At 39.8% G+C, this 27,615-nt stretch overlaps 1 protein-coding gene across 1 annotated transcript in view; it reads right to left on the bottom strand.

The window, feature by feature from the left end:
- LOC306853992 (schwannomin-interacting protein 1) overlaps positions 1-27,615 on the bottom strand; it is a gene marked incomplete at its 3' end in the record, with an annotated part of 268,241 nt that overhangs the window by 177,715 nt on the left and 62,911 nt on the right. The window contains exon 3 of the mRNA XM_079391751.1: positions 1,725-1,783. Coding sequence (XP_079247877.1) covers positions 1,725-1,783 — 59 coding nt within the window. The remainder of the gene's footprint in view (positions 1-1,724; positions 1,784-27,615) is intronic.

Genomic DNA, 27,615 nt, shown 5'->3' with positions numbered 1-27,615 from the left:
AGAACTTAACATACTAAAATGACAAAATGTACTAGAGCCCTGCCCTAATGGCAAAGTGTTTATATTTCGTTCCGGCTTTTTATTAAGTTCATTTAGAAAAAACGTTTGGAGCATTTTTTGTTCATTAAATAAGTTTTTTCTTTCTTAAAGTAACGACCAGGCGGCCAGCGGCAGACCGGCAGGCTGATCATAGCCTATGTCTGATCAATGTAGCCTTCTCAAATCATCATGACTTGCCTAAAATAAAATGTATAGATCTACTAAAACAGGTCAAGCATATAACAATGTTTAAACGTTAAACCTAGATATATGTGCGCTGCATCCAGTAGTTTGTGTGGAGAGTGGAAGCTAAAACGCAGGACATGGAGGCACCAGCACAATCAATTGCAATTTTTTTTCAATGGAAACAACTTACACCGTAATTTTTGCTCATAAGAGTAATACATCATTCAGAACTGTAAAGGGTCTATTTTTTTTTTTATTGCACTCACAATATCAACAAAACGTCGTTCTTTTATCTTGAACAGGAGCGTTCATCTGTGCTGACGGCTCGCTGCTGCTGCGGGACACTAAACACCGTTGAGTCGCTCTTGACAGTCACGGCAGCACGGACTCATGTTATTTCCACCAGCGCCGCAATTTTTTCATCAATAATTGATGGATGTCTAAAATATAAAGATAAGGAGAAGCCTAAAACAGGCCCGAGGACCAGCCCGCGTCTGAACTATGACGTAAATATTGGCCCAAAGCCCGGCCCTAGGGACATAAAAAAGTTGGAGCCCGACTTTAAATTAAATAAAAAAATTAAATAAAATTGGGGGCTAAAAGTGTGTTGTAATGCAAGCGTTACTGAACATGTACAGAGTAAAATATTACTGAAAATTGATTAGTAATGCCTTACACTACTGCGTTACAGCAAAACGTAATACGTTACTGTAATGCATTACTTTTGTAACGCCTTACTCCCAACACTGTTCATTATATATGGTTTTTACCTGATCTCAGATCAGTTTTCTCAATTTGTAGACATTGTAATGACACATTTATGTAATTAAAAGGAAGAATAGTGGATAATAGTCTCTTAATGGCTTGTGTAGAAAAGCCCTCCATAAATCAAGCAAAACAAGCCCTGCAAATGAATAAAAGAACACATAATATATAGACATGTCATATTTAATGGTATTTGATGATGTTAATTGAATGTAATATATTATAGTTTCAATAAAACATTTGCAATGGGTTTGCAAAAGCTATTTTTCTGCATGTTGTGGTTGCATGTACACAGTTTTGACCAGCAGGCATCACCAGTGCCTGGTGTTTTGAGTGCTTCGAAACAGTTCATTATTTTGTGAAGCAATTGGTTCAGTTGATTGAAAGCTTCAAAAAGGTGTTTTTCTCCTATCACTACAGTTTTGTGTGTTTGACACCGAACTATTAATTCACAGCTTCTCTCTACAAAGACAGGTTTGAAACCCAACTAGACAGGAATTAAACGACTGGGATAAACTGTTAGAGAACATGTTTGTGATATGTGAAATGGTGGAAATCTCTCTTTGAGGCAAATAAATGGTTAACAAAGAAAATCTGTTAAGTTTGTAACACTTGAGCTGCACACTAGAGGGAGCCCTCACATCTGTACTAAGATTAAAATAATGTTCATTCATAACAGAAACTCCACTGTCTTGCCAGCTTCTTCTTGTTTCATGTTCACACACAATACTCACTTTTGCAGTTTGTATCCTCCGTCGTTCAAACACTGTATCCTCTGGGATGTCTGGAGCTCCTGAGAGACACAGACAGGAGAAAAAGTGCAAAAACAATAAAATCAGTGCAAGTGTCCTCCATTTCCAAAGCCAAGGTCAGGAATAATGAACAAAACTGCCCCAGCACAATTACACTAGAACTGTTACGGCTGTCATGATGTAATATTAATATTGTCATATTACAATATTAAGAGCAATAATAAAGATTTTGTCATGATATTACAAATTTAAGGCTATATTATGTAATTTTTGCGTAAATGCATGTACATGAGTAGCATTAAACAGTCTGTGCAAATAAACATAAATGCATGTTAGATAAATACTGTTCCACCTTTGCATTGTAAAGATGGCTTTTGCTGAAGATCATTTTATTTGTAATAGTGTATAGTATAGTGATGGATTAAATTTGACATAATATTTGAAAAAAAAAAGATATATTTAATAAAGTAATTATAAAATTTGCCCTTACAATGGTGAAAATGCCAAATGCCTCAGATAATCAAGTTCATTTCTGAACCTGTCTATGTAACAGGTTTTTTTTTTGTGATAAAACGGAGACAGAAGCACGTTAAAGATACTGGAACATGTGTGAGAACTAACTAACTACATGAAGAAACGAGAAACTGAAACAGGCAGGAAAATGACCTCAAAACAGACTCCACGTGACAGCCTACAGCTCAGATAAACTGCATTCTGCATTGTTCTGCCACCTGATGTAATGAAGGAATTTCGCAAATCAGTTAAGAGCACAAATGAAAGGGGAAAGGAAAGGGAATGGTGACCCATACTCAGAATTTGTGCTCTGCATTTAACCCATCCAAGTGTACACTCAGTAGTGAACACACACCCGGAGCAGTGGGCATTTATGCTGTGGCGCCCGGGGAGCAGTTGTGGGTTCGGTGCCTTGCTCAAGGGCACCTCAGTCGTGGTATTGAGGGTGGAGAGAGCGCTGGACATTCACTCCCCCCACCTACAATCCCTACTCGGACCCACAACCTTCAGGTTACAAGCCCAACTCTCTATCCATTAGGTCACAACTGAAAACTGTTTGCGTGACACAACTCTCCAGCTCTCAGGACTGCGGTTTACCACAATCTTCCATACTTTACTGAGCCTAGAGCATCATTCAGACCTGATGGCCTCAGTCAAATGTTGAATGTGCTCTAGACTTCATCTCACGCTCATGACGTGCTATTTGGTAAATTACTGCTGTATACAAACATCTATTTTACATAAGATTCTGTTTACCGCCTGACAGTAATAGCACACCATTAATAGCAGCAGGCTAATAGTGCTGAGTTCTGTGAATAAGGCACGATCTGTAATGAGCCTAAAATAAATGAGACGTGTTGTGTTGAAAAAAATGCCAGCGACTTTATTATTGCTAATGGCGCAGCGCTGTTTCAGAGTGTTAGCCTGCTAGCACCATTAAACAAGATTTCAGATGGTTAGTGAATAAAATGCACGATTTTGTGCTGAAATACCACACACAACATTAGCACCAAAACTCACACAAATCTACAGTACACTAACTAAATAAATGTATTTAGTCAGCAGCAAGGACACAAACTGATCAAAAGTGGCAATAAAGACATTTATAATGTCACAGTAGATTTATATTTCAAATAAATGCTGTTCTTTTGAACGTTCTATTCATCTGCAAATCCTGAAAAAATAAAATGTATGATGAAAAATCATCAAATATACAAAAATATTGTGCAGCACAACTGTTTTCAACATTGATAATAATCAGAAATGTTTGTTGAGCAGTAAATCAGTATATTATTATGATTTCTGAAGATCATGTGACACTGAAGACTGCAGTAATGATGCTGAAAATTCTGTTACATTTTAACATATATTCACATAGAAAACAACTATTTTAAACTCTAATAATATTTCACAATATTAATGTTTGTAGTGTTTTTTTAATCAATAAATGCAGCCAAATAAATTAATTTTTAATTATAAAAGCCAACACACTTACCTGTAAATACTTATCAAACCTACTATTTGCAGGTCCTTTAAGCAGGATTAAAAATACAACAATAATAATAATAGTAATAATACATTTAAAAAAGGCCCAATATTATCAAAACAACCATTTTGCCTTCCTGCTTAATTAAAAATGACATGTGAAGTCATGAAATATATATTGAAGACCATTTCAGCTGTTATTTTACCAACCATTGACTCAAATCAACTGTGTTGACTGTGTTGTGTCGAAAGCTTCACATTTGTGTGTGTATGTGCATGTGTGTATTAATAGAGTTGCATTACATTTCAGAGAACGGAGCGGATATCGGGTTCGGATCAGAGTGAGATTCAGTTGTCACAGTGAGTGCGAAGAATGTGATATGAGCCGATGTGTCCTCGCTCACACAAACAACCAAAGAACCAGGAAATAATACACTATGCTTTGCATAATTTAGTGCGCAAGTGGACAGCAAATCTATATTCATTTTGGCTTTTGCAAATCCAAGCAGACTGCATTGATTAGAGAGGAAACTACACAAGCGATTTATGTGTGTGTGTGTGTGTAGAGCTCACTGTAGGTGTGATGGTGACCCTTTCTAAAGTAGCACAGAGTCTGAAGGTGAGTGAGAGAGAGATGAAGACAGGTGTGTGTGTGTGTGTGTGTGTGTGTGTGTGTGATTGAGAGAGAGAGATCCTCTGGCTGTACGGTATTAAACTGGACACCAGTCAGCTACACATACAGAGAAAAAGAGAGAGAGAGATAGGAGGGTCAAAGAGATGATGAACAACAGCAGTACAAACTAGATTTTACCCTCTGATTTACATTCAGTGTTGATGTTCTGAAGAAAATAGAAATTATGGAAAAAATAATGCATTGAAATGATTAATGCATTTAATGCAGCACCCTGTCCAGACCTGTCTGTCATCTACTGCAGTGTCTGATGATCATGCAGCAGGACGACTGACTGACTGCATGATGGAGTCTATTAATGCAGTTATATGAGACTAATATTTAACATATGAGGGCAAAAAAATCACCCTCTTTTATTTATATCATATAATACAGTTTAGTAATATCACATCAGCAAGAGTGCTGTTTCCCCAATATCTACAGCACTGCAAATGTGACATTAATGTTTTTATACAGTTCAGTAAACAATAAGTTAATATTTTATTTAATTTTAGACACAATTAGTTTAGTTCAATTTCACAAATGAAAATAATTCCAATCAAAACCACAACAGTTGAGCATCTCTGATCAACACACAGCGGTGATTCGTTACTGAATGAATACATGGTTTTGAATGAATCAAGTTATAATTCACTGACAGTCGCTTGCTTCATTTCTGAATGAGTTAGCAGTTTGAATGAATCAGTTGAATGAATGATTAGATAATTCACTCATTAAAACAGTGACTTACTACCACTTACTGGAGCTTTTAGTTTCATATTGAGAGTGGTACAGTATTTAATTTTTTAAAAACATTTCATATTTCAATATTCATCAATCAATATTATTGCCACATTTAAGCCTTAAAATTGTATGTGCATTAAATACTATGTTAAAGCAAAATATTCATTTCTAAAGCTTCTTTCTATAATGTCTATTTAAGGATTTTCTCATTTAACAGAAAAAAGAGTTCTAATTATCTTTTCTCAGCCCATTCAAATGTGTGATTAATTATATTAATAAATGTACATATCATGTAATTAATTAGATTACAAAATGTAATTGCTTGACAGCCCTATCTAATATAGCCCTGTGTACACACAGTCACTTGAGTAATGAATTTCTCCTCTAGTATATAAGTGACAAACAGTACAGAGTCAACAGAGTCACGAGTCTCCATCTCTCACCGAAACTGTTGTAGTCTTTATAGTGTTCATGTTGGACTGTTAAATTGAGCAACATACTGTACAGTAAAATCATGTTTAACATCTCAGTGATGTAGAATTTGATTAAAACTTGTTTTCCAACACAGTACTTAAGAGAATAACAGAATGGAATCAGATTAACGTCAGGTTTGTGTTTGTTGAAGGGTTGCAACGTTCCATCAGGACGGCGTTTGTTTCCTGCGGCTCGCAGCACATAAACACCAGCAGCTGGCTTAACTCGTTTAATAAATGCTGTTAACAACAGCCAAGAGCAGCGCAGAACAAACATCAGTAAACACATGATGACAGATGCTCAATCATCCCTAACCAGCCAACATTACCGATAACAGAGACGCACATTCCACTAAATCTGCTCTTCTGATCGTTCAGCCTCTGATCAGAACAGATTTGGAGTGATATCACTGTACAGCAAAGACTGAGCTAATGAATATTTATCAACGCTGCTAAGAATTAATATTCATTAGCCAAGCCTTCACCTTGATATGATCCATAAACATATCTGTGAGAATCTCACATCTGTCATTTTCCTATAAGACTTATTATACATTACAATAGGGATGTGACGATTACCGGTTTGATGATAAATCAATAAAATTCCCCACAGTTAGTATTACCATTTCATATATTAATAATCATTAAAACCATATTCGATTGCCATGATTTGAACAACTCAGGATAAATAAATACTATCCAGCAAAAAGCACAGTTTTAAGTAACAGCACAGCATGCATAGTAGTTTCGTTTTGTGTGAAACCAGTAATACAGTAGTACAGTATCTGTAATTCTGCTGCTTCATCAGCGCCACCTGCTGTCAGAGAGGGGATTTACAGAGACTCTGTTCACATTCAGTCTGTGTGCAGTTTCTGTCTGGACTAAACACTGACCGGATTTACATGCTCTGCTGTAATTTATGACCGGTTGATGAAAAACAAGCTTGTGTGGATTCTACACATTTAAACCATTCAGATAAGCTATCTAGAGTTATTTATGGACCAGATAAAATACATATATCATCATACATCATTTATTAATCAATTATCATTTTTGACTTAACCCTTTTACATAATTGGTAATGTTATTGTTTTAGTGTTTATGCAAATAAAATTTTCATTTTATTTGTTGTTTGTTGATTTTAAATATAAAACTTGGTTAAACAGTTTATGTGTAGGTACTTTTTGAACATTTCCAGCACATTTTAACAATAATGTGATAATACTGATAACCGGGATAACTTTGGTCACTGTAATCGTGATAAGAAATTTTCATACCGTTACATCATTACATTACAGTTCTACTTTTGATTTATTAAAATTTTGTCAAATTCTGTGATATTCTGCATTATACAGTGAATTCCATTTTCAAGTCTGGATTATACATTTCCTGCATCACTGAAATCATAATGCCCAAATGCACGCACAACACAAGATTCCCTGTGTGTGCTTCATGTTTATATACATCAGGAGTGTCCAAACTCAGTCCTGGAGGGCCGATGTCCTGCAGAGTTTAGCTCCAACTTGCCTCAACACACCTGCCTGAAAGTTTCTACTATGCCTAGTAAGAGCTTGATTAGCTGCTTCAGATGTGTTTAATTAGGCTTGGAGCTAAACTTTGCAGAACAGTGGCCTGCTTCGCTTCACTCCAACAGTATTTGAGCGTTTAGCAGACACACAGCAGAGGTCCTGCATTCTGCCAATATTATCCACTAAACCTGCTGAGGCCACAGCCAGACACGCTAACAGTCCAGTAACTCTGAAACAACATCACAGTGAAGCAGCAGAGCAACAAACCATTAAAACAAAGAGTCAGACTCAAACAGCTGTCCTGAGAGATCTGAATCTGAGACACTGCAGTGACCTGATGGGATGCACAGTGTGTGTGTGTGTGTGAAGTATGGAGTGCCACAAGGATCTGTCTTAGTCCCTCAGCTATTTTCAATAGACATGTTGCCCCTTGGTAATATTAATAGGAAACACAGGATTAGTTAATATTGTTATGCTGATGATACTCAACTTTACATTTCAACAAGATCAGATGAAACTTCATCTGTGTTAAAGATGTTTTTAGATGTAAATTTGGTGTATAAAGATGCATAAGACAGAGAAATTACTTATTGGACCAAAAGCAGTACACAGAATCTTGCAAATTCTTGACTGATGCCTATAATTTAAAAAATGCCAAATATCAGCTGATATATCGGCCTTGTCAATATATCGGTTGACTGCTACAGCATCACCCCTCACAGCTGTGTGTATGATAGCGCCGGAGGAGAAATGTTTGCTGGATGATTCTGTGAGACTGTCAGTAGGAGCAGAGAGGGAATATTGCTACACAGTGTGTGTGTGTGTGAGAGAAAGAGAGAGACTGCTGTTCATCTACCCAGACCTGACTCTGTGCACAACATTTTTCACATCAGTTAAACTCCAAGCTTTTTTTTCCAGTGAATGCATCTAGCTTTAAAAACATTTACATATACAAGTACATCTCATAAAAAAATAATATAATGAAAAAGGTCAATATTTTTTGTCACTCATTTCAGAAAGTGAAACCCATATATTATATAGATTCATTACACATAGAGTGAAATATTTCAAGCCTTTATTTCTATACATTTAGATGATTATGGCTTACAGATAATGAAAACCCCAAATTCAGTGTCTCAGAAAATAAGAATATTACATAAGATCAATAAAAAAAGGATATTCTAAACAGAAATGTCAGGCTTCTGAAAAGTATGTTCATTTCTATGCACTCAATACTTGGTTGGGCCTCCTTTTGCATGAATTACTGCATCAATGTGTCGTGGCATGGAGGCAATCAGCCTGTGGCACTGCTCAGATGTAATGGAAGCCCAGGTTGCTTTGATAGCGTTGCATTGTTGGGTCTGGTGTCTCTCATCTTCCTCTTGACAAAATCCAAATTCTTCCTTCCAGTCAGATTTGCATTTAATATACTTTGATACAGCACTCTGTAAACAGCCACACCTTTCAGTAATGACCCTTTGTGACTTACCCTCTTTGTGGAGGGCGTCAATTTTTGATGCCCTCCACAAAGACAACCTTTGGCAGTGTGGGCAGGTGCCAAGTCCTGCTGGAAAATGAAATCAGCATCTCCATAAAGCTAGTCAGCAGAAGGAAGCATGAAGTGTTCTAAAATTTCCTGGTAGATGGCTGCGTTGACTGTGGACTTCAGAAAACACAGTGGACCAACACCAGCAGATGACATGGCAGCCCAAATCATCTCTGACTGTGGAAACTTCACACTGGACTTCAAGCAGCATTGATTCTGTGCCTCTCCACTCTTCCTCCAGACTCTGGGACCTTGATTTCCAAATGAAATGCAAAATTGACTTTCATCTGAAAAGAGGACTTTGGACCACTGAGCAACAGTCCAGGTCTTTTTCTCCACAGCCCAGGTAAGATGCTTCTGACGTTGTCTCTGGTTCAGAAGTGGCTTGGTAGCTCTTTTCCTGAAGACGTCTGAGCGTGGAGACTCTTGATGCACTGACTCCAGCTTCAGTCCACTCCTTGTGAAGCTCTCACAAGTGTTTGAATCAGCTTTGCTTGACAGTATTCTCAAGCTTGCGGTCATCCCTGTTGCTTGTGCACCTTTTCCTACCCACATTCTTCCTTCCAGTCAGCTTTGCATTTAATATACTTTGATACAGCACTCTGTAAACAGCCACAGCTTTCAGTAATGACCCTCTGTGACTTACCCTCTTTGTGGAGGACTTCAATGTTCATCTTCTGGATCATTGCCAAGTCAGCAGTCTTCTCCATTATTGTGAAATAAGTTACAAGAAAAAATTACCTTTTTCACGATATTAATTATTAATTAATTGATTTTCTTATATTATTATTTTTTTAGATGTACATGTATTTTTGGAAAACAAGGAGAAGATAGTGATGAAGAATGTTTTGTGTTGTTTTGCTCTTTGTATTTGTTCCAGCCTCATGATGCTGTATTTTCTATCTCCTTACCCTAACCTTATTTCTAACTTCGTGCAATGGATTGTATTGTTAACTGAGTTTTAATCTAAGCCAGAATGATTAAGTATAACAGATTGAGTATAATTTGTTTAAAACTGGAGTGGACTTCAAATAGTAGCTATGTTTAATTGGACTAGTAGAACCAGTCCAAATGTAAAAAATAAAAAAAAGTCACAAGTAAGCACACCAGTCAGAATGAATTGGCCAAGTCTGATTGAAATTTTAAGGGCTGGTTTATTTTCCAATCTGTTCAACAGGACAATACAAACATTTGATCAGATTGAGAACTAAAACTAGAAAGTTCTGCATTTGTGCAAAGACTTAATGAGAGCGTAATGGCGTATGACGCACAGAGCAAGCGGTTGTTGTTGAATCGTGAGTGTCATGACTGTTGTGTCATGACAGTAAAAAGTTAATTTCCACTCATGGTCTGTGAAGTGGAGCAGGACAATGAAGCTGTCCCACCAGTGCTTGTTTCAGTCTCAGGTGCAGGAAGGGCCATTTTTACTGCTTGATAAACATGAGCCACTTAAAGGTGCACTTAGCAATATTTGACAAATATTTGTCGGACCGAGTCCCGAAACACACTTGTAGCCAATCAGCAGTAAAGGGGCGTTTCTTATGATAGAGAGAAGAGAGTACTCAATTTGAGTGCACTGATATTAGCAGATCGACTACAGATAGAGGGAGATGACAGATAAAAAAAGAGGAAAATATCAGAGAAACAAAACATTAAAAAGAAGGGTTATGATCAGGCAAGAGGTGGGACCCTCATAAATATGGGAGCAGCTTTCCAGCCGTGGAGAGAACTCAAGGAGCGGGGGGGCCTGGAAGTGGACGCCGAGGTTGGGTTGTTTCCTCTTGATAGATGAGTAACGTTGATTTGGCTTTGTTTCACACAACTTATCCGTGTTGGCTTTTGATTGAATATGCGTGTGTGTCTTCTTCGCTTATTTCTGCGATCGTCGATGCCATGGTTGCCTACGTACGTGTGGGGCGGAGATTTCAAAATATGGGCGAGGTCCTATTGGGCTATGGACGTGTTTGATTTGGTGCTTTCAAATATCAACAGTTTGGCAAAAATCGCTTAGTGCACCTTTAAGTGACTTAAAGTGAGGCACTTTCATGACTTTCTTAACACACTTTTGAAAAGCACACTGTCATACTATCAAATAAAAAAAATACTTTCAAATAGATTTTAAGTAATCTTAAAATGTCCACTTGTTTTGATACTAACAAACATTTTTAACTTGCTTACATTTTTAACTGTAGTGTGTTATTTCATATTACAAGTTAAAATATTTTAATTGCACTAAATTGCAATGTCATCATTACAAATATCTAATTACAAATACATTTGAATACATGACAAACAAGTTTCAATAGAAATTACATTAAAATATATTTTAGTTCATTATAAATGTATCATTATAAATCAGCACATTCAAAAATACCATATTTAAAAAAAACAAGCAAACAAAAAAAATATAGAATTATGAAATTACGTATAAAGATGTACTGAAGCCCTGCTTAATTGGGTCAAAAATCACTTTAAAGTCATCTACTTGCATTTAATATAAACTTAAACTATAATGCATTTTAATTTAATCGCAATTAGCATGCAATCAAGTGTCTGAAAACATTACCTTTTGAGCTCACCTATGTATATTCTTTTAAATATTATTTCTGTAATAGTGTTGTTTTTAAAGTATTCTAAAGTGTACTTCTTTCCAGCAGGTGATCCAGAGGTGTGACTGCACCGGACCGCTGTGATTAGTGTGGAGACTCTGGCAGACGTCCTCGCAGACAGCCAGTGAGGACTGAGGTCACGCCAGACCAGATCTTTGTCCCAACACCTGAGATAAAGGTGTCAGGAGAAGAGCACGGGCTTGAGATCTGCCTTCACCCGTCTCACTGGGGCCTTTCACACAGTCGCTGTGAGGGTGTGGGGCAGGATCCCGGCCGATCCAATCAGGTCAGACAGGCAGAGAAAACTCAAAGAAAGACTTCCAGATGCCTTTCACATTCACACTGCACGCTTAAAAATAAAGGCTCCAAAAGGGGGGTTTCACAGCGATGCCAACGAACCAGTTTTGGTTCCCCAAACAATCTCTCAGTGAACAGTTCTTAACTCTTTCCCTGCCAAAAACAGAATTTTCTGGGTTTCTGCGTTCTTGCTAATACACAATCAGGGGCGCTATTACGCAACTCCTGAATGAATCTGGAATGTCCCGATCAAAAACACAGACCAGGAAGATGCAAAAACGAGCAATCTCATATTTAAGCATATGCATACGAAAAATTATGCGATCATCAACATTAACCGCATATAAATGTAAACCAAGGAAAGTCCGTTCACTCGACTGCTATATTTGTAACACCTCCAGACAGCTCAAACAAGACCCAGTCCTATCTAAATGAATGGGGGAATCCTGAAATCTCAAAAACTGCTTGCTGAACTCGTGATTAAATTACATATTTCAAATCTGCAACAAAATCTGACATGAACTGCCCCATGAATGTTGTTTCTTATGCTCAAATAGCGTTTAAAAAGCTTATTTTTCAGGCTAGACCAGCTAATGCGCATGCTTAGCTCCAATGCTCTTATGACTGCACATGCGCATCGGCTGCTCCAGCCTCAGGTTTCTATGGGAACCGGAGCTTCTAACAGCCGCTGCAGTGACAATGATTGGCTCTTTCATTTAGAAGGTGGGACTATCCCGCCATATTGCACGTTGCAGTTTCTCCCATTCATAAGAATAGGAGTGAACCGTCTTTGATGAAAACTGCCTAATGTTACAGAGTAAACTGTAAATCCAGGAAGAGGTAAAGGCCTGTGCAAGCTTTGAGAGCACTGATGGAAGCCATCTACTGCATCTTTGCTTTGATAATATTACTGAATATGATCCAGTATTTGATAAAAATTGGATTTTCTCAACTTTTTGCTCAAAATGTATATTTTTTTTTAAATGAAACTTGGTTCAAGTGTTGATAAAAACTAAACAAAAGGAGTCTGATCTTTATTTTGATGCATTGCGTGTTCAGATATTCATACAAAATATTCTGGGGGCCATGAAATGTTAGTGAAAATCAGCAAAAATGCCGATGGTGGCTGGCAACTTTTTTCAAAAATGCTGGCGGGGAGAGAGAAAGAAGCATTTTTTCTTAGTGTGAAAACCTTCTTTCTGGAGCCATTTAAGAGTGTGGGGTCAAATACAGCTGTGTCCTCACTCAAGCTCTTTATGCCATCTTCAGCATTATGTTAAACAAAGCAAAGGTCGACAGTTAATACAGATGAAAGGTGGTCCAGATCTGATCTTTTAATCCTGATCTCTGCACACAGAGACAAGCCATGTTGACTGGTGATGATGATGATGATGATGATGATGATGTGTGTCTGAACTCAACAGCTCTGTAATGCACTAACTGTGAGGCATGTCAGGCATGTCATTGTCTGCCTTCATTAATGAGAGAGTGATTATTTTCTCACGTATTCCCCATGAGGCATTACACAAGCTTTAATAATTATCTTTTAATAATGTCAGATGACGTCTTTGTTGTTTTAAATCTTGTCTGCATATGTGATGTTTTATTAACAAATTTCGGGAGGAGCACGCGCGGATAATTAACACGGCCAATTCACCATCAGCAATCACTCAGTCTATCCCATCAGCCGAGAGAGAACTTCTATAAATAGACCAAGCCATCTTACCTTCATTCTCTCTACAGTTTTCAGCATTCGGTTTTGCTCCTTTGCTATCATATCACAGACGCATCTTTTTCTGGAGAATGAAAAACCTGGACCGGAGATTTTCGTATCACATCGCAATCTGCAAGCTCTAGGCTCACTCCCCTTCCGTCAGTCACCATCGCCGAGCACCAGGCTTCATCGCAGCAGGTGCTCTGCTAGACCAGCCACACGCTCTCAACAATGCCGAGGTTTAACCTCGCCTCAACCGACATCCTCGTCTCATTTGGCCATTCCAATATATCCTCCGATCGGAGTCTGTATTTAAGCCCGAAGCAAACGCTGATTTATTCTGACGAATCATTCTCGCAGAGGGCAAACAAAGCGGATACGTGCGATCCGTTCGTTACACTGCAAATCAGCCAACCTCACTCCTAAATCCACTCCAGGCGCAAAGGCGGCCAAAAGATCGAGCAAAGCCACGATCTTGCCTCACTCTCCACCATCATCGTCCCGTACAAGACCCGGCTCTCCTAGAACATTGGGTCGCAGTGGCAGGCCTCAAACGAGCAAAACCTCACTCGGCTCTTCTTTTCTCCGCAGTTCTTCCGGCCGCGGCGCCGTACGTAGCCGGACCTCCAGCTCTCGTAGCAGTCAGCGCGAGGCTGCCTCCGGTAGCGGCGCAGGCCACGTTGCAAACAAACTTTTGTGTGAAGGCAAGTCTTTTGTTGCTAAAAAATCGTCAAACAATGTGATAACATTATGGACGTGATGTCATTTCAGTAACCATGACGCAACTGCGCAGATCACGTAAGGAAATGATTCATTTTCTGTATTAATTTTCACCAGCACTTTACATGCATTTTAAATTGCACATTACTCCGATAGACGGATAAGGTGTAAAAGATTGTCTGAACTTAATTCTAAGGAAATCATTGTGCCTAAATGAACAATTACAGGTGCAAACTAACAGCTAAGGTGTATCATAAAGAACCATTCATGCCATTATTGAACAATGCAACCCACCTTGCATGTGTCGTGCATACGACTAGGCACCTCTCTTCAAGTCTCTACCAACCGATGTACGGCCTGCCTGGCCAGCTGCTCCAATACTTTCTTCTTCTCATGTGGTTAAGAGGAAAAACGTACTTTCATCATTTTAAAACTTTTTAAAAGTTGTTAAAAGCCGCCATATTTTCTCCTGCTACATCTAACCCCTCTTTCTTTTTCTCCAGCTCCCACAGCACACGCTAGCTTGAGTCCGCCTCCGCTAGCTGCGCAGGCTGCACAGGCTCTCCAGCTATTTTTCTCCGAATATCACAAGCCTCCACGGCCTACAGCTGCAGAAGCTGAAACGAGCACAAAGTTGCTCATGCTGGCAACACATGCCCTCACATCTCAGTCCTTTTCTCCCGTTACTCCAAATCCTTTTCCTTTTCAGTGGTCTCCAGCTCCCACAGCACACACTAGCTTGAGTCTGCCTCCACAGGCCGCGCAGGCTTTTCAGGACGTCAAAAAAAAAAAAAATTGACACGCTGTCAGAGGCTATCTGCTGGATCCTCTCCAACAATTACGAAATCCCATACCTCATCCACCTTTTAGACGATTTTTTGTTCATCTCGCCTCCCGGCTCCATCCCAGCCGCACACCTCTCAACAGTCCAGGAAGTCTTTTCCAAACTCGGGATTCCGCTCGCCCAGGACAAAACCACGGGGCCCAACCACTTCCATCGAATTTTTAGGCATCAAACTAGACTCGAAAAAATTCCAGGCTTCCCTGCCCAAAGAGAAAATCGATAGAACGATCCTGGTCGCCTCCGCCCTCTTAGACAACCCAAACTGTTCCAAGCGCGAGCTGTTGTCTATCCTCGGTCACCTAAACTTCGCAATGCGCATCATCCCACAGGGCCGCCCCTTCATTTCTCACCTACTATCCCTCGCGTCCTCCGTGCACGCGCTGGAGGATCACCTATCCCTATCCAGCTCGTGTTGCAACGAGCTCAGGCTATGGATAAACTTCCTCAAACAATGGAACGGCTTATCCTTCTTCTATAACAGCATGGTTTCCCACCCCGACGACATCCAACTATTTACGGATGCCGCCCCCTCCTGCGGTTTCGGGGGATTCTACAGAGGCCACTGGTTTGCATCCACGTGGCCCCCCCAGCTGTCAGATTTACCGCAGTCCCTGTCATCCTCAGCATTGTTTGAGTTATATCCTCTTGTCGCCGCAGCGGTTCTATGGGGGAAAGAATGGTCCACCGCAAGCATCGTAGTGCATTGCGATAACGAAGCGGTCGTGCATTGCATAAATAAAGGCCGGTCTCATTCCCCTGCATTAATGCCCTTTCTAAGACGTCTCATCTGGATCTCGACATGCGGCCAGTTCATTCTAAATGCAAAACATGTCCCCGGGTCCAAAAATCAAATAGCTGACTCTCTCTCTCGGTTTGCTTTTCAGAAATTCAGGCTGCTGGTGCCAGATGCCGACAAACTCCCAACGCCAGTACCTCCATATTCAGAGCTGATATTCCCGTAAATCACCCTCTAAGAACCCTCCTAGATGCCTCCCTCAGTTCCATCCTCCATGCCGTCTCCCCCAGGACCCTCCAATCGTACTTAACTGCTTGGAATAGTTTCAAAAGTTTCCACCGCACCTACAACCTGCCTTTCCCCGATTTTTCCCTACTCACCATCACCTCGTTCATCTCCCATCTCAACATCACCAAAAACCTCCAGGCCAGCTCCATCAAAGGCTACCTCAGCGGAATCCATTTCTTCCACAAGCTCATGCTCGGCTCACCCTCCCCAGGAATAACCAGCCCGCAGACATCCATGCTCATTAAGGGCATCCAAAGAGCCCAACCCACCCGCCCAGACGCTAGACAGCCAATAACATTAGAAACCTTAACTAAATGCATTTCCACCCTCCGCAGAGGCTACCACTCCACGCACACCGCCCGCACGCTCGACGCCATGTTCATCTTGGCCTTCTTCGGTTTTCTCAGATGCTCGGAACTCACCATCACATCCAACTTCAATCCAAAAATCCATCCAACCCTTTCAGACCTATCAGCACCAGACACCGAAGCAATCTCCTATCTCATCAAGCAAAGCAAGACAGACCAAGCGAGAAGAGGCCACGTCATTTATATCTTCAATCTCCAGTCACCAATCCAACCATACCAAACCCTCTTAGCTTACCTACAGTACAGGAGCCCGCAGGCCAAACTCCCATCCGACCCGCTTTTCGTCGACGACTCAAATCGCCCTGCCACACGCTTCTGGTTCCAAAAACACCTCAAGTCCGTCCTACTACTATCCGGCATCCCAGCAGATCACTACTCCAGCCACTCCTTTCGCATAGGCGCAGCTACCACAGCCGCCCAAAAAGGCCTCTCCCAGCCTCAGATCCAGACACTCGGCCGTTGGACATCAGAGGCATTCAAGACCTACATTCGGTCAGAACGCTTCCTCATCAGAGAAGCGCAACAAACCCTCATCAGCTGATCCCCTTATCCACCCATAGCTGCTCACCTCCACTCCAAACCATCCCAGCAGCACCCCGCTCCCACAGGAGCCTTCGCGTATTCCCGCTCCGCCGCAGTAACCGCTCCCGCAGAAGCCTCCTTCCCTTTCCACATACCGCAGCAGTGGCCGCTTCCGCAGAAGCCACTTTCTGTCCCAAAATGCTGCAGCAGTGCCCCGCTCATCCGATACCACCGCAGCAGTGCCCGCTTCCGCAGAAGCCACATTCTCTTTTCAGACGCCGCAGCAGCGCCCTGCTCATTCGATACCGCCGCAGCAGTGCCCACTTCCGCAGAAGCCACATTCCTTTTCAGACGCCACAGCAGTGCCTGCTTCCGCAGAAGCCACACTCTTTTTCCGATGCCGCAGCAGTGCCCGCGTCCGCAGACGCCATATTCTTCCAAAGGCCGCAGCAGTGCCCCGCTCGTCCGATACTGCCGCAGCAGTGCCCGCTTCCGCAGAAGCCGCATTCCCTTTCAGACGCCGCAGCAGTGCCCGTTTCCGCAGAAGCCACATTCTCTTCAAATGCAGCAAGGAGCGCCCTATTCATTCGATACCGCCACAGCAGTGCCCGTTTCAGCAGAAGACACATTCCCTTTCAGATGCCGCAGCAGTGCCGGCTTCCGCAGAAGCCACATTCCTTTTCAGAGGCCACAGCAGTGCCCGCTTCCGCAGAAGCCACATTCTCTTTTCAAATGCCGCAGCAGTGCCCGCTTCCGCAGAAGCCACATCCTCTTTCAAATACTACAAGTAGCGCCCTATTCATTCGATACCGCCACAGCAGTGCCCGTTTCAGCAAAAGACACATTCCCTTTCAGATGCCACAGCAGTGCCCGCTTCCGCAGAAGCCACATTCCCTTTTCAGACGCCGCAGCAGTGCCCGCTTCCGCAGAAGCCGCATTCCTTTTCAGACGCCGCAGAAGTGCCCGTTTCCGCAGAAGCCACATTCTCTTCCAGTTGCATTTTCCTTTCAGATGCCACAGCAGCGCCCGCTTCCGCAAAAGCCACATTCCCTTCCAGATGCCACAGCAGTGCCCGCTTCCGCAGAAGCCGCATTCCTTTTCAGACGCCGCAGCAATGCCCGTTTCCGCAGAAGCCACATTCCCTTTCAGTTGCATTCTCTTTCCAGATGCGGCAGCAGAGCCGCTTCCTCAGAAGCCACATTCTCTTTCAGATGCCACCGCAACATTTCCACTCCAAGCGACGTCCAGCGCCTCTCCATCCTGAAGCCTTGCAAATTTTGGGGGTTATCAACGCCCCACTCCGGCTGCTGTCCCGCGCTAATCGCATCTTGGGGGGAGCGCTCTGGGTCCGGGCTAAATTCCGAGCTCGGACCCCTCTCCCCGGACAGGAGGAGTGCCCCGGGTTCGGGAGTAATTCACAGAGCTCGGAGCCCTCTCCCCGGACAGCACGCCAAATACGCATAAACCTTAAACTCTGTTCATTATACGCAAGGGCGAACTCGTGAAGTGATGTTTTATTAACAAATTTCGGGAGGAGCACGCGCGGATAATTAACACGGCCAATTCACCATCAGCAATCACTCAGTCTATCCCATCAGCCGAGAGAGAACTTCTATAAATAGACCAAGCCATCTTACCTTCATTCTCTCTACAGTTTTCAGCATCCCACCTCCACCCCAACTCCTCACCATCAGCCCGCTCCTACCCCAGCGTGGGGAGGAGCTCGGGGGGGAGCGCTCTGGGTCCGGGCTAAATTCCGAGCTCGGACCCCTCTCCCCGGACAGGAGGAGTGCCCCGGGTTCGGGAGTAATTCACAGAGCTCGGAGCCCTCTCCCCGGACAGCACGCCAAATACGCATAAACCTTAAACTCTGTTCATTATACGCAAGGGCGAACTCGTGAAATGATGTGTGACATAAAGGCCTGTTTTTCATTTGGTTCATAAAAGCATCCCTAAAACACACGGCACCATTATCTGTTCCATTACTATTTAACATTGTTTAATTTTCCCCTGAACAAGTTTCTCCTGAGTTCATTTGCACATTCATATTCTTTCTATGGTATATCCAGGCAGAAACTGAATTAAATATATGATATTTCCCAGAAACAGTAAAATTGTAGGACAGACCACTTAAAAGTGCCCCAGATTCACTGTTTTTAGTCATTCACATCATTTCAAACATTTCCTCTCTTACGGTTCATCATACAAAGACACTGTAAGATCACGTGTGTAAATGGCAGCACTTAGATTGCAGCTGTTAAGAGCTATTTCTACCTGACTTAACCAATATAAACTTTTGTTGGTTTAAATGAATGTATTTCAACTGATTCAGTGATACTAAATATTTATTTCAGGACCACTATAATCAAAAAGATTGACACTTAGCATACAGGCCCTTTCTCTCGGAACATGCAACACAACTTCTTGTTCAGGCTCTTGTTCTGTCCAGACTTGACTATTGCAATGCTCTCTTGGCAGGTCTTCCAGCCAATTCTATTAAACCTCTACAATTAATCCAAAATGCCGCTGCAAGATTAATCTTTAATGAGCCGAAAAGCACACGCGTCACGCCTCTGTTCATCAATTTGCACTGGCTACCAATAGCTGCTCGCATTAAATTCAAGGCATTAATGTTTGCCTACAGAACCACCACTGGCTCTGCACCCCTTTACCTAAATTCATTACTTCAGACTTATGTGCCTCTAGAAGCTTGCGTTCTTCAAGTGAACGACGCATTATTGTTCATCCCAAAGATACACAAAAACACTTTCACAGACTTTTACATGAACTGTTCCCATCTGGTGGAATGACCTGACCGACTCAATCCAAGCAGCCGAATCCTTACCCATCTTCAAGAAACGGCTAAAAACTCATCTGTTCCATCTTTACTTGACCCTCTAACTATAGCACTCTCTATTCTAATTCTATTTTATCTATATGTCTTTTTATTTAAAAATAAATAAATAAATAATTATAATATTTATCTGTACTGCGTTAGGCTAACTGAGACTTGTAATAGCACTTGCACGTTGTCGCTCTTTTGTTGGTTTTGATTGCTTCTTATGTCCTCATTTGTAAGTCACTTTGGATAAAAGTGTCTGCTAAATGACTAAATAAATAAATAAAATAAATAAATAGAGTTTGGTTTAGTGGTATGGTTCTGTTCTGGGCAAAAACTCGCTGCCCATCCATGCAGCCTGTCATGAGTGAGCATAGTGTAACAGAACAGAACTAAGTAGATATTAATGTACTTAATGATATTTAAGTGTAACACATTATTCAAGATAAAATAAGTCTGATTCAACAAAGAATATCAGAAAGCCAAGTCCTGACTGTGGCGAAAGGAGCAGTTGGGGATGGAGGAGGGTAAAGATGCTAAATGGTAAAAAGCTGCTGATTAATACTGACTAGAGCTTATATAGGAATGCTGTGATAGGTGTTGTATTCCTATAGGTAGATGTGGATCAGCTGAGAGTCAGCCGATGCAAACTTGACTCACGTGACCTGCCAGAAATAACGCTATACGCTTGATTTTTTTCACACAAACAAAATATAATTTTTGATGCTGGCACTTTTAGGCCACTTTTTTCCTCATGGCCACATTAAAATAGTGCGAAATAGTAGCAAAATAGTGAAAAATAACAAAATATAATATTATTTTCTTATAATATTATATTATAATATATTTTTTTGTTTTTTTTTGCCTTTCACACTTTTCACACAGTGGCTCCCTAGGACTGGATTTGAACCCTGATAAAATATCATGAAAAAAATAGCTTTTGTTTCGTGTCAATCCTAATGGTAATTAGTATAAACTGTAATCAACCCATTTAATCCCAAATTTTTCCCAGACATGAAAATATCCAAATTATGAAAATCAGTAGTCATCAGTAGCCCTTTAAAATAATCTTTTTATTTATTTATTCTTTTAATTATTTGGAAAAGTGTGTTTAAAATTGTGTTTATGGGCGGTCACGGTGGCATAGCGTGTAAACATGAGAGTTGCTGAAATGGCGTTTGGTCTCGTACTGTATCGTGTATCTTGTCAGTGTGTGCACTTGCTTGGCCATTTGTAGTTGATAAACAGGAAAGTGGGTTCAAGCGCCAGCAGAAGGCAGTGTAATGGAAGTGGTCTTTAAGAGAAGCAGTCTATCAGCGGAAGTTTAAAATCAGCTCGTAAGTGTATTTACTTGTCTCAGTGTTTAGCGCATTTGCCGTTGCTAGGAAACGCTTATTTTGTTTACTAGGATGAGAGTTGCTGAAATCGCGTTTGGTCTCGTACTGTATCGTGTATCTTGTCAGTGTGTGCACTTGCTTGGCCATTTGTAGTTGATAAACAGGAAAGTGGGACCAGCTGAATTGAAACGATCATTTGTTAGATTGGTATAATAAAGGTTATTATACCGCGGCAGCGGTCGCGGCAGTCGTCGTGTGAAGCCCTCCTAGTGTGAAGACCAAAGAGTGTAAAGACCATCGACTCTACCGTGCGACTCCACCGGGCAGGGACACCGGCAAGGGATAGTAGTAGCTTTTTATTAAATTTTTTCATTGATATGTTTATTATTGAAATGTTGTTGTTATATGCATGTGTTAATTTGATTTAATTTCTTTATTTTCTTAAATATGTGGGTAGATAGTATTTATAGAGTTGTAACTTTTTAGTTTTAGTCACTTTTTCTTATTTGTAAGTCGCTTTGGACAAAAGCGTCTGCTAAATGACAAAAGTAAAGTAAAGTAAAGTAAGTAAAGTAAACTGAATTAACATATTTCTGCAGTCATCAGAACTTTTATATATATCTCACTTCAGCTATTTTAAACTCGGTTTCATCACATTACAGCATTACTATCATGAATAAAAACCCTTATACAACACTGATAGGAATAATGAGATAAAAGACAAAAAAAACCCAAAACATTTTACATTTACAAAAACATTTTAGTGCAGCCTTCACTAACAACTGCAATTGGATTTACATGTATACCTACATGCACTGTATTATCCCAGCAGTCACTATTGTGACCATCAACATGTTTACTCATTCTGTGACCACAATCAACAAAACTGAATAACTGTGAATTCATTTATTAATACTAGACACCTTAAAGATAGCATGTACCAAAAATCTTTGTCATATCTTTAACATACTTTACTAGCCTTTTGTTTTGGAGCTTTGATGCAGTCATCATCTTCTCATGGTGCAAACAGAAACATAAACTTGCACTAACCATGTGACTCTGCACATATTTCATTGAGACCCTTTATTGTTTCCATATTTGCAGGAAATGCACTAAAACACCAGTCAGTGAGATTTTTAGAGCTTTATAAATGAAAACCTTCTTTACAGTAACTGTTGTGACTGGTGGGATTAAATGGGTTAAGAACGTGACATCATCATATGATCATCAGCATTAAAGAGTGAATTCTGTAGAACTGAATGGAGACTCAGTCTGCTGAGAGAGCAAAAACAAACATTTGATCTTACATGTCAAGCCTGTTTTTCTTTGTTCTTTCTCTGTGTAATCGGCTCCTCTGACGGTTAGAGACAGTGAATATGAATATAGATTGGATGAGCTTGTTTATTTCAGTGGAGGATTCATCAGGAGCGATCCCTAATGTGCGATATGCAGATCTGCCTGATGTTTCTGACAGCACAGGACCATTCGTACGGTGAAGGTTATCTCCTCCATACTCACAAAACACTGAGCCTGTGTTTGATCACCCTGTATTTCCATCCAAACCAAGGGAAAATGAAATAAAGAAAAATCTAAATCCTTTATTTCCCAAGTGCCATTTATTTGGTGCAGAACTGAAGTCCAGTTATTTAAAGGTTAGCACTGCACATTCAAGATCTATTTCTTAATGTAAAACTACAAGCATAATTAGAATTGACCATAAGCATTGATTTTCCCAGTGCGGTGATATTTCCAACAGTCCTATACCACAGAAACACATCTGAACAGACAAACCTCTAGATCGTTCTCTAACCTGACCTGCACTATGAGCAGGGGTGTAGACATACACAAAACACTACATGACCGTATGGATACTGAGTGAAACCTTTACTCAATTAAAAGCCCAAGTACATAACCAATAACATACTTCAGTGAAAGTATAAAATTAAAGCTTTAAATTATATGCAGTAAATGTAGAAGTTACCTTGCAAGAATAAAAACAAGAGAAAAGGAGATTGTCAATGCAATGTGAATGAGTTGCATGTCTTTTGGAGCAATTAAATAACAGTGCAAGTATCCAGTTAAAATTTAATTTGAGAAAAGAACAAAAATGCTTAAAATTAAGTAAACTTACTCAAGTATTTTACACCTCTGTCTATGAGATCAGATATACTGTAGAGTTTATGGAAATTATTATAACGACACACAACAAGCAGCTGCTTGATGATAATGCATGATCCTCATGCAGTACCCAGAGGAACAACCTGAGATTATCCACCTAAATTCATAAGCAAACACAGATGTTGCGTTACTAGAGTACTGGACTGAAAGCTTGTTTGTCCTTCCTTATGTCTTAGGAGAGAAATGACAGTAGCTTAGTAAATAATCAGTTTGGACAGTAGTGTCACCCTTCTCTAAACACAGCTGCCCGTAGTCCAGAAGACACTGACTAGCTGCTTTCAGCTGGAGCTGAACTCTGCAGGACTGTGGGCCTCCAGGAGCAAAACTGGACACCAGCCAGGACTGGGCTTGGATGACTACTAATTGTTACAAGTCAAGATGTTAGCGTCTTAATGCTTCCATTGATTTAATACACAGCAAAGCTTCTGCGGTCTTTGCCATTTCTGGCAAGTCCAGCGCTGTGTTAACGGAGAATGTGTGAGTAGAGAGAAAATCCATGAAGCTGAGATGATGAATCACACATATCTCCACTGACAGGTTTATATGTATTAGGGTGATTCTCTGAATTGGGTGCCTTTTGGGTCATACCTTTTTTTTTTTATATACCTTAAATAGTTATATTTCTGATCATTTCATGTGATAGTGGATTAGTCAAACCTTTAAGAAAATACATTTTCCCACCTCAGGCATGAAATTCTAATCGATATCGAGTGTTTTTTCTTACTGAAAGTTGTTTTGGAGTTCAACCCCGTCACAGACCACTTGGACCCTGTTTAAATATGATTTAAAAAGATTTTCAAGTAAATTTTTGTAGAAGCTTTTCAATGAGATGTCCCTTGTTTGATATCATTTATTGCATGTAGAATTTTATTTTTAAATACTCACCATTTGAATACCAAATCAGGTCATGAAAACTGCATCTAACATTGGTCTTCATATCTTATCACAAAATATGCATTAACATTAGGATTTAATTAGGCTTTCATATTTTTTCCGACTGTCCTGTAAATTCTGCACACACCAAAACAAACATTGACCTAATTTGTCTTCTTATCACGAAAATATTAATAAAAACTGTCAAATAACAGGGTTGAACTCTGCATAACGGGGTTGAAAATGATAACAGGGTTGAAGTGATGATCATTATTTCAATATAGTATGGATTTCTTACCTGTAAAATTAATGATATCACATTCAATAACATTTTATTTTATTAAAGTTGGCAAAAACAAACAAACATTTTAGTAAGTATTTAACATTAAATCAAAAGCATTAAGCATTAATTAATCACTAATATCAATCGATCTTTCCATTTGGAAATATTGAACATAAAATACCATAATTGATTATTTCTGACAGTTCACATTACAATACAACAAGTCTACAATTGAGTAATCTACTAAGAAGTGTCAAACTTTCAACCCTGTCACAACGATTCAACCCTGTTATAATAAAAAATGTGACGGGGTTGAATGTGACGGGGTTGAAATTTTTGGCTAACAGTAGCTAAAACAGTTAGCTTAGCTAAGACAGTAGCACCACATGGCATTTAGGACATCATAAAATTTTAATGTTTTGCAAAACTATTATTTAATTCTTCTTAAACCGTTGTTTACTATCATTTAGTCATATAACAGAGTTGAAATGTTGAGCCTGACAATCTTAATCTGACAGTGAAAAACATGAAATATAGGTAAGAAAAGATACTGGCAAGTGCCTTTCTTTGCAGCATGTTCTTCAAGAGACTTGTGTGATGTCACTGCCTGGATGTGATGCCACAGGGATTGATCCATTATTTTTATAGGGGGGTAAATAGTATGGCGTGACGGGGTTGAAAACAAACTGGAGGACGTGTATAAATATTGCAATTTCATATATAATTAATGCATTTTTATATATATATATATATATATATATATTTTAGTTTAAGTAGACCAACATATGATTATATTAGCAGCAACATTTTGGTATACATTACACTTTTTATTTGTTTGATATTCAATGAAAATGTAATGATGGTTAGTGAGGACATGCAAACATGCTTGTTGTCTACTACTTAGGCAACCCATTATATTTAAATTAAAATAATAAAAAAGCAATTGTGTTGCATTATAATGCAAAGGCACCTGGTTCTATTAATTGACAGCGTTAAAATGCATTTTGTGATTTCCTTCAATTGAAAATCTTTGAAGTAAGTTTGGGGGACTTGAAGGGCACCCAATTCAGAGAATCACCCATTACCTTTCCATACAAACAATCCAAAAACTTTTCTGTCAGACTGGATGATTGTTTCAGAGTAGTTTGTGAGGATTTGGGTTTGTATGTGAACACCCCAAACCATCTCAGATGTCTTCAGCTCATGCAGCAAGGTTTATATACATTATAATGTGCTTAATGAATACAAAGTTCTTCGGGATCACTTTATTTTTACTTTCTCATAATTCCAATATACATTAAGGCTGTTACAGGTGAATATATAAAACTAATACAAGAATCCAAACTGGGACACAGTTTTTGTAAAGAGAACTAAATGAATGTAAAAACTAACTAGCACAACTACACTCATGTGATCCTTGAATAAACAGACCCAAAGTGTCACTTCTGTGGAATTCTTCCACCACCTTGTCTTTTTTTCCTCTGCTTTTCTTAGTTGAGTCAAGGACAAGAGGAAGGCTATCACACCAAATCAAGCTGTCAAGCAGCACTGCTCTCAGTATTTTCAGTTCGATTCTGAAATGCTGTGGCTAGCAGAGGGGACATCCATCCTCAGTCTGCTGGAACTGTCCATTGCCTTCAAATCTCCTTTTGTGTACATTCTCTGAACTGGACACTACAAAAACTGCACTGCACTGGTTTGAGACCTAGAGGAATGAGGGCTAATCTAACGGGGTACCACAGGGTTCAGTGCTTGGTCCTCTACTCTTATACTCCCGTCTTAGTCAAGACAGAGCTCCTTATCCTCTCAGCCAGCCAGCAATTCAAGAAATCATCACATCATCATTATCGTCCACAAAAACTAATGCTTTTCTTTAGGTTTTTGCTGCAGTATTTCTCAGATGGTTTACATTGTATTCAAGGCCATCACCAAAAATCACAGTGCCTATGTACAGCACTACACTATTGACAGTGGATGAGACACTTATTGTGATGGTGTCTGCTCAGCCAATTATTTACAAATGCACACTGGGTTAAAGCACTTTCCATTTTCTTCACCTGTGAAATTTAGCAACTGTGACTGCACCTTAACTCTTTCCCTGCCAGCGTTTTTGAAAAAAGTTACCAGCCACCGCCAGCATTTTTGGTGATTTTCACTAAAATTTCATGGCCCCCAGAATTTTGTTGTATGAATGTACAAAATAAATAAGAGAAATAATATAAGCATAAAAATAAAGAAGAGAGCATTTATCTTTACACACACACACACATCTGTTTTATTCTAGCTTCAAACATTCTTTTTTTTTTATCAACACTTGAATGTTGGTAAGTTTCATTAAAATTGCAACATTTTAAGCAAAAAGCTGAGAAAATAGCATTTTTTAATCAAATACTACTTCTGGGTCATATTCATACTATTATCAAAGCAAAGATGTAGTAGATTGCTTCCATCAACACCCCTAAAGCTTGCACAGTCCTTTACTCCTGGATTGACATTTCACTTGGTGACATTAGGCAGTTTTCATTTATATACTGTTTATTGTTGATGATCGCATTACTTTTTTTTGATCATGACATTCAAGACTCATTCAGGAGATATACAGAATAGTGCCTCAGAGTCTATAACAGTGAAAACACTGAAAATTCTGTTCTTGGCGGGGAAGTGTTGTCTCATGATAATGAAACATTCTGTGATTGGTGGGAAAAGAGATGTCAATAGTGGAGGTATAGTATGACAATAAACTCTTCTAAAAGTGGGGGAACACGTCCCCAGTTATAATCTTGTTTGTGTAATTTCTTTCTAAAGACTCTTTTTGTGAAGTTTATTTAGTTTCATGATATTTGTGTTCATGTTTCCTTTGTTTGGCTACGGTTTCCTCAATTTATTTGATCTCTAATATTCCCTGGTTTGTTTGTATGGTTACCAGTTGAGTTCACCTTTGTCTAGTTTAACCCTGTGTATATATTGCCCTGTGTTTTTATCTTGAGTTGTCGGTTATTGTCTATGCATGTTTTTGTAAAGCTGTTGTCATTTTTGAATGTCTTTTTCAATAATTGAGTGGATTATTCAGTAAAACTGCTGAAAGCTACAATAATGACGAAATGTTGTTATAACCCTGGTAGAACAAATATTATAACATCAATGAATCAACCTAAATGCATCAACAAAATGCAATATAAGGGTTAGAATGGAAGGTACCGTACTAGTTGCAACTTGCCACTTTTCATAGTGTGCATGGATGATGGAGATGTGTGAGCTGTAGTGTGTGAGTTACTGCTAAAGGCCTTGTCTGTTCAGAATGATAT

Source organism: Barbus barbus (genome assembly GCF_936440315.1).
Source record: "Barbus barbus genome assembly, chromosome: 34".
Lineage (NCBI taxonomy): Eukaryota > Metazoa > Chordata > Actinopteri > Cypriniformes > Cyprinidae > Barbus > Barbus barbus.
This window is presented reverse-complemented; position numbering and strand designations above follow the sequence as displayed.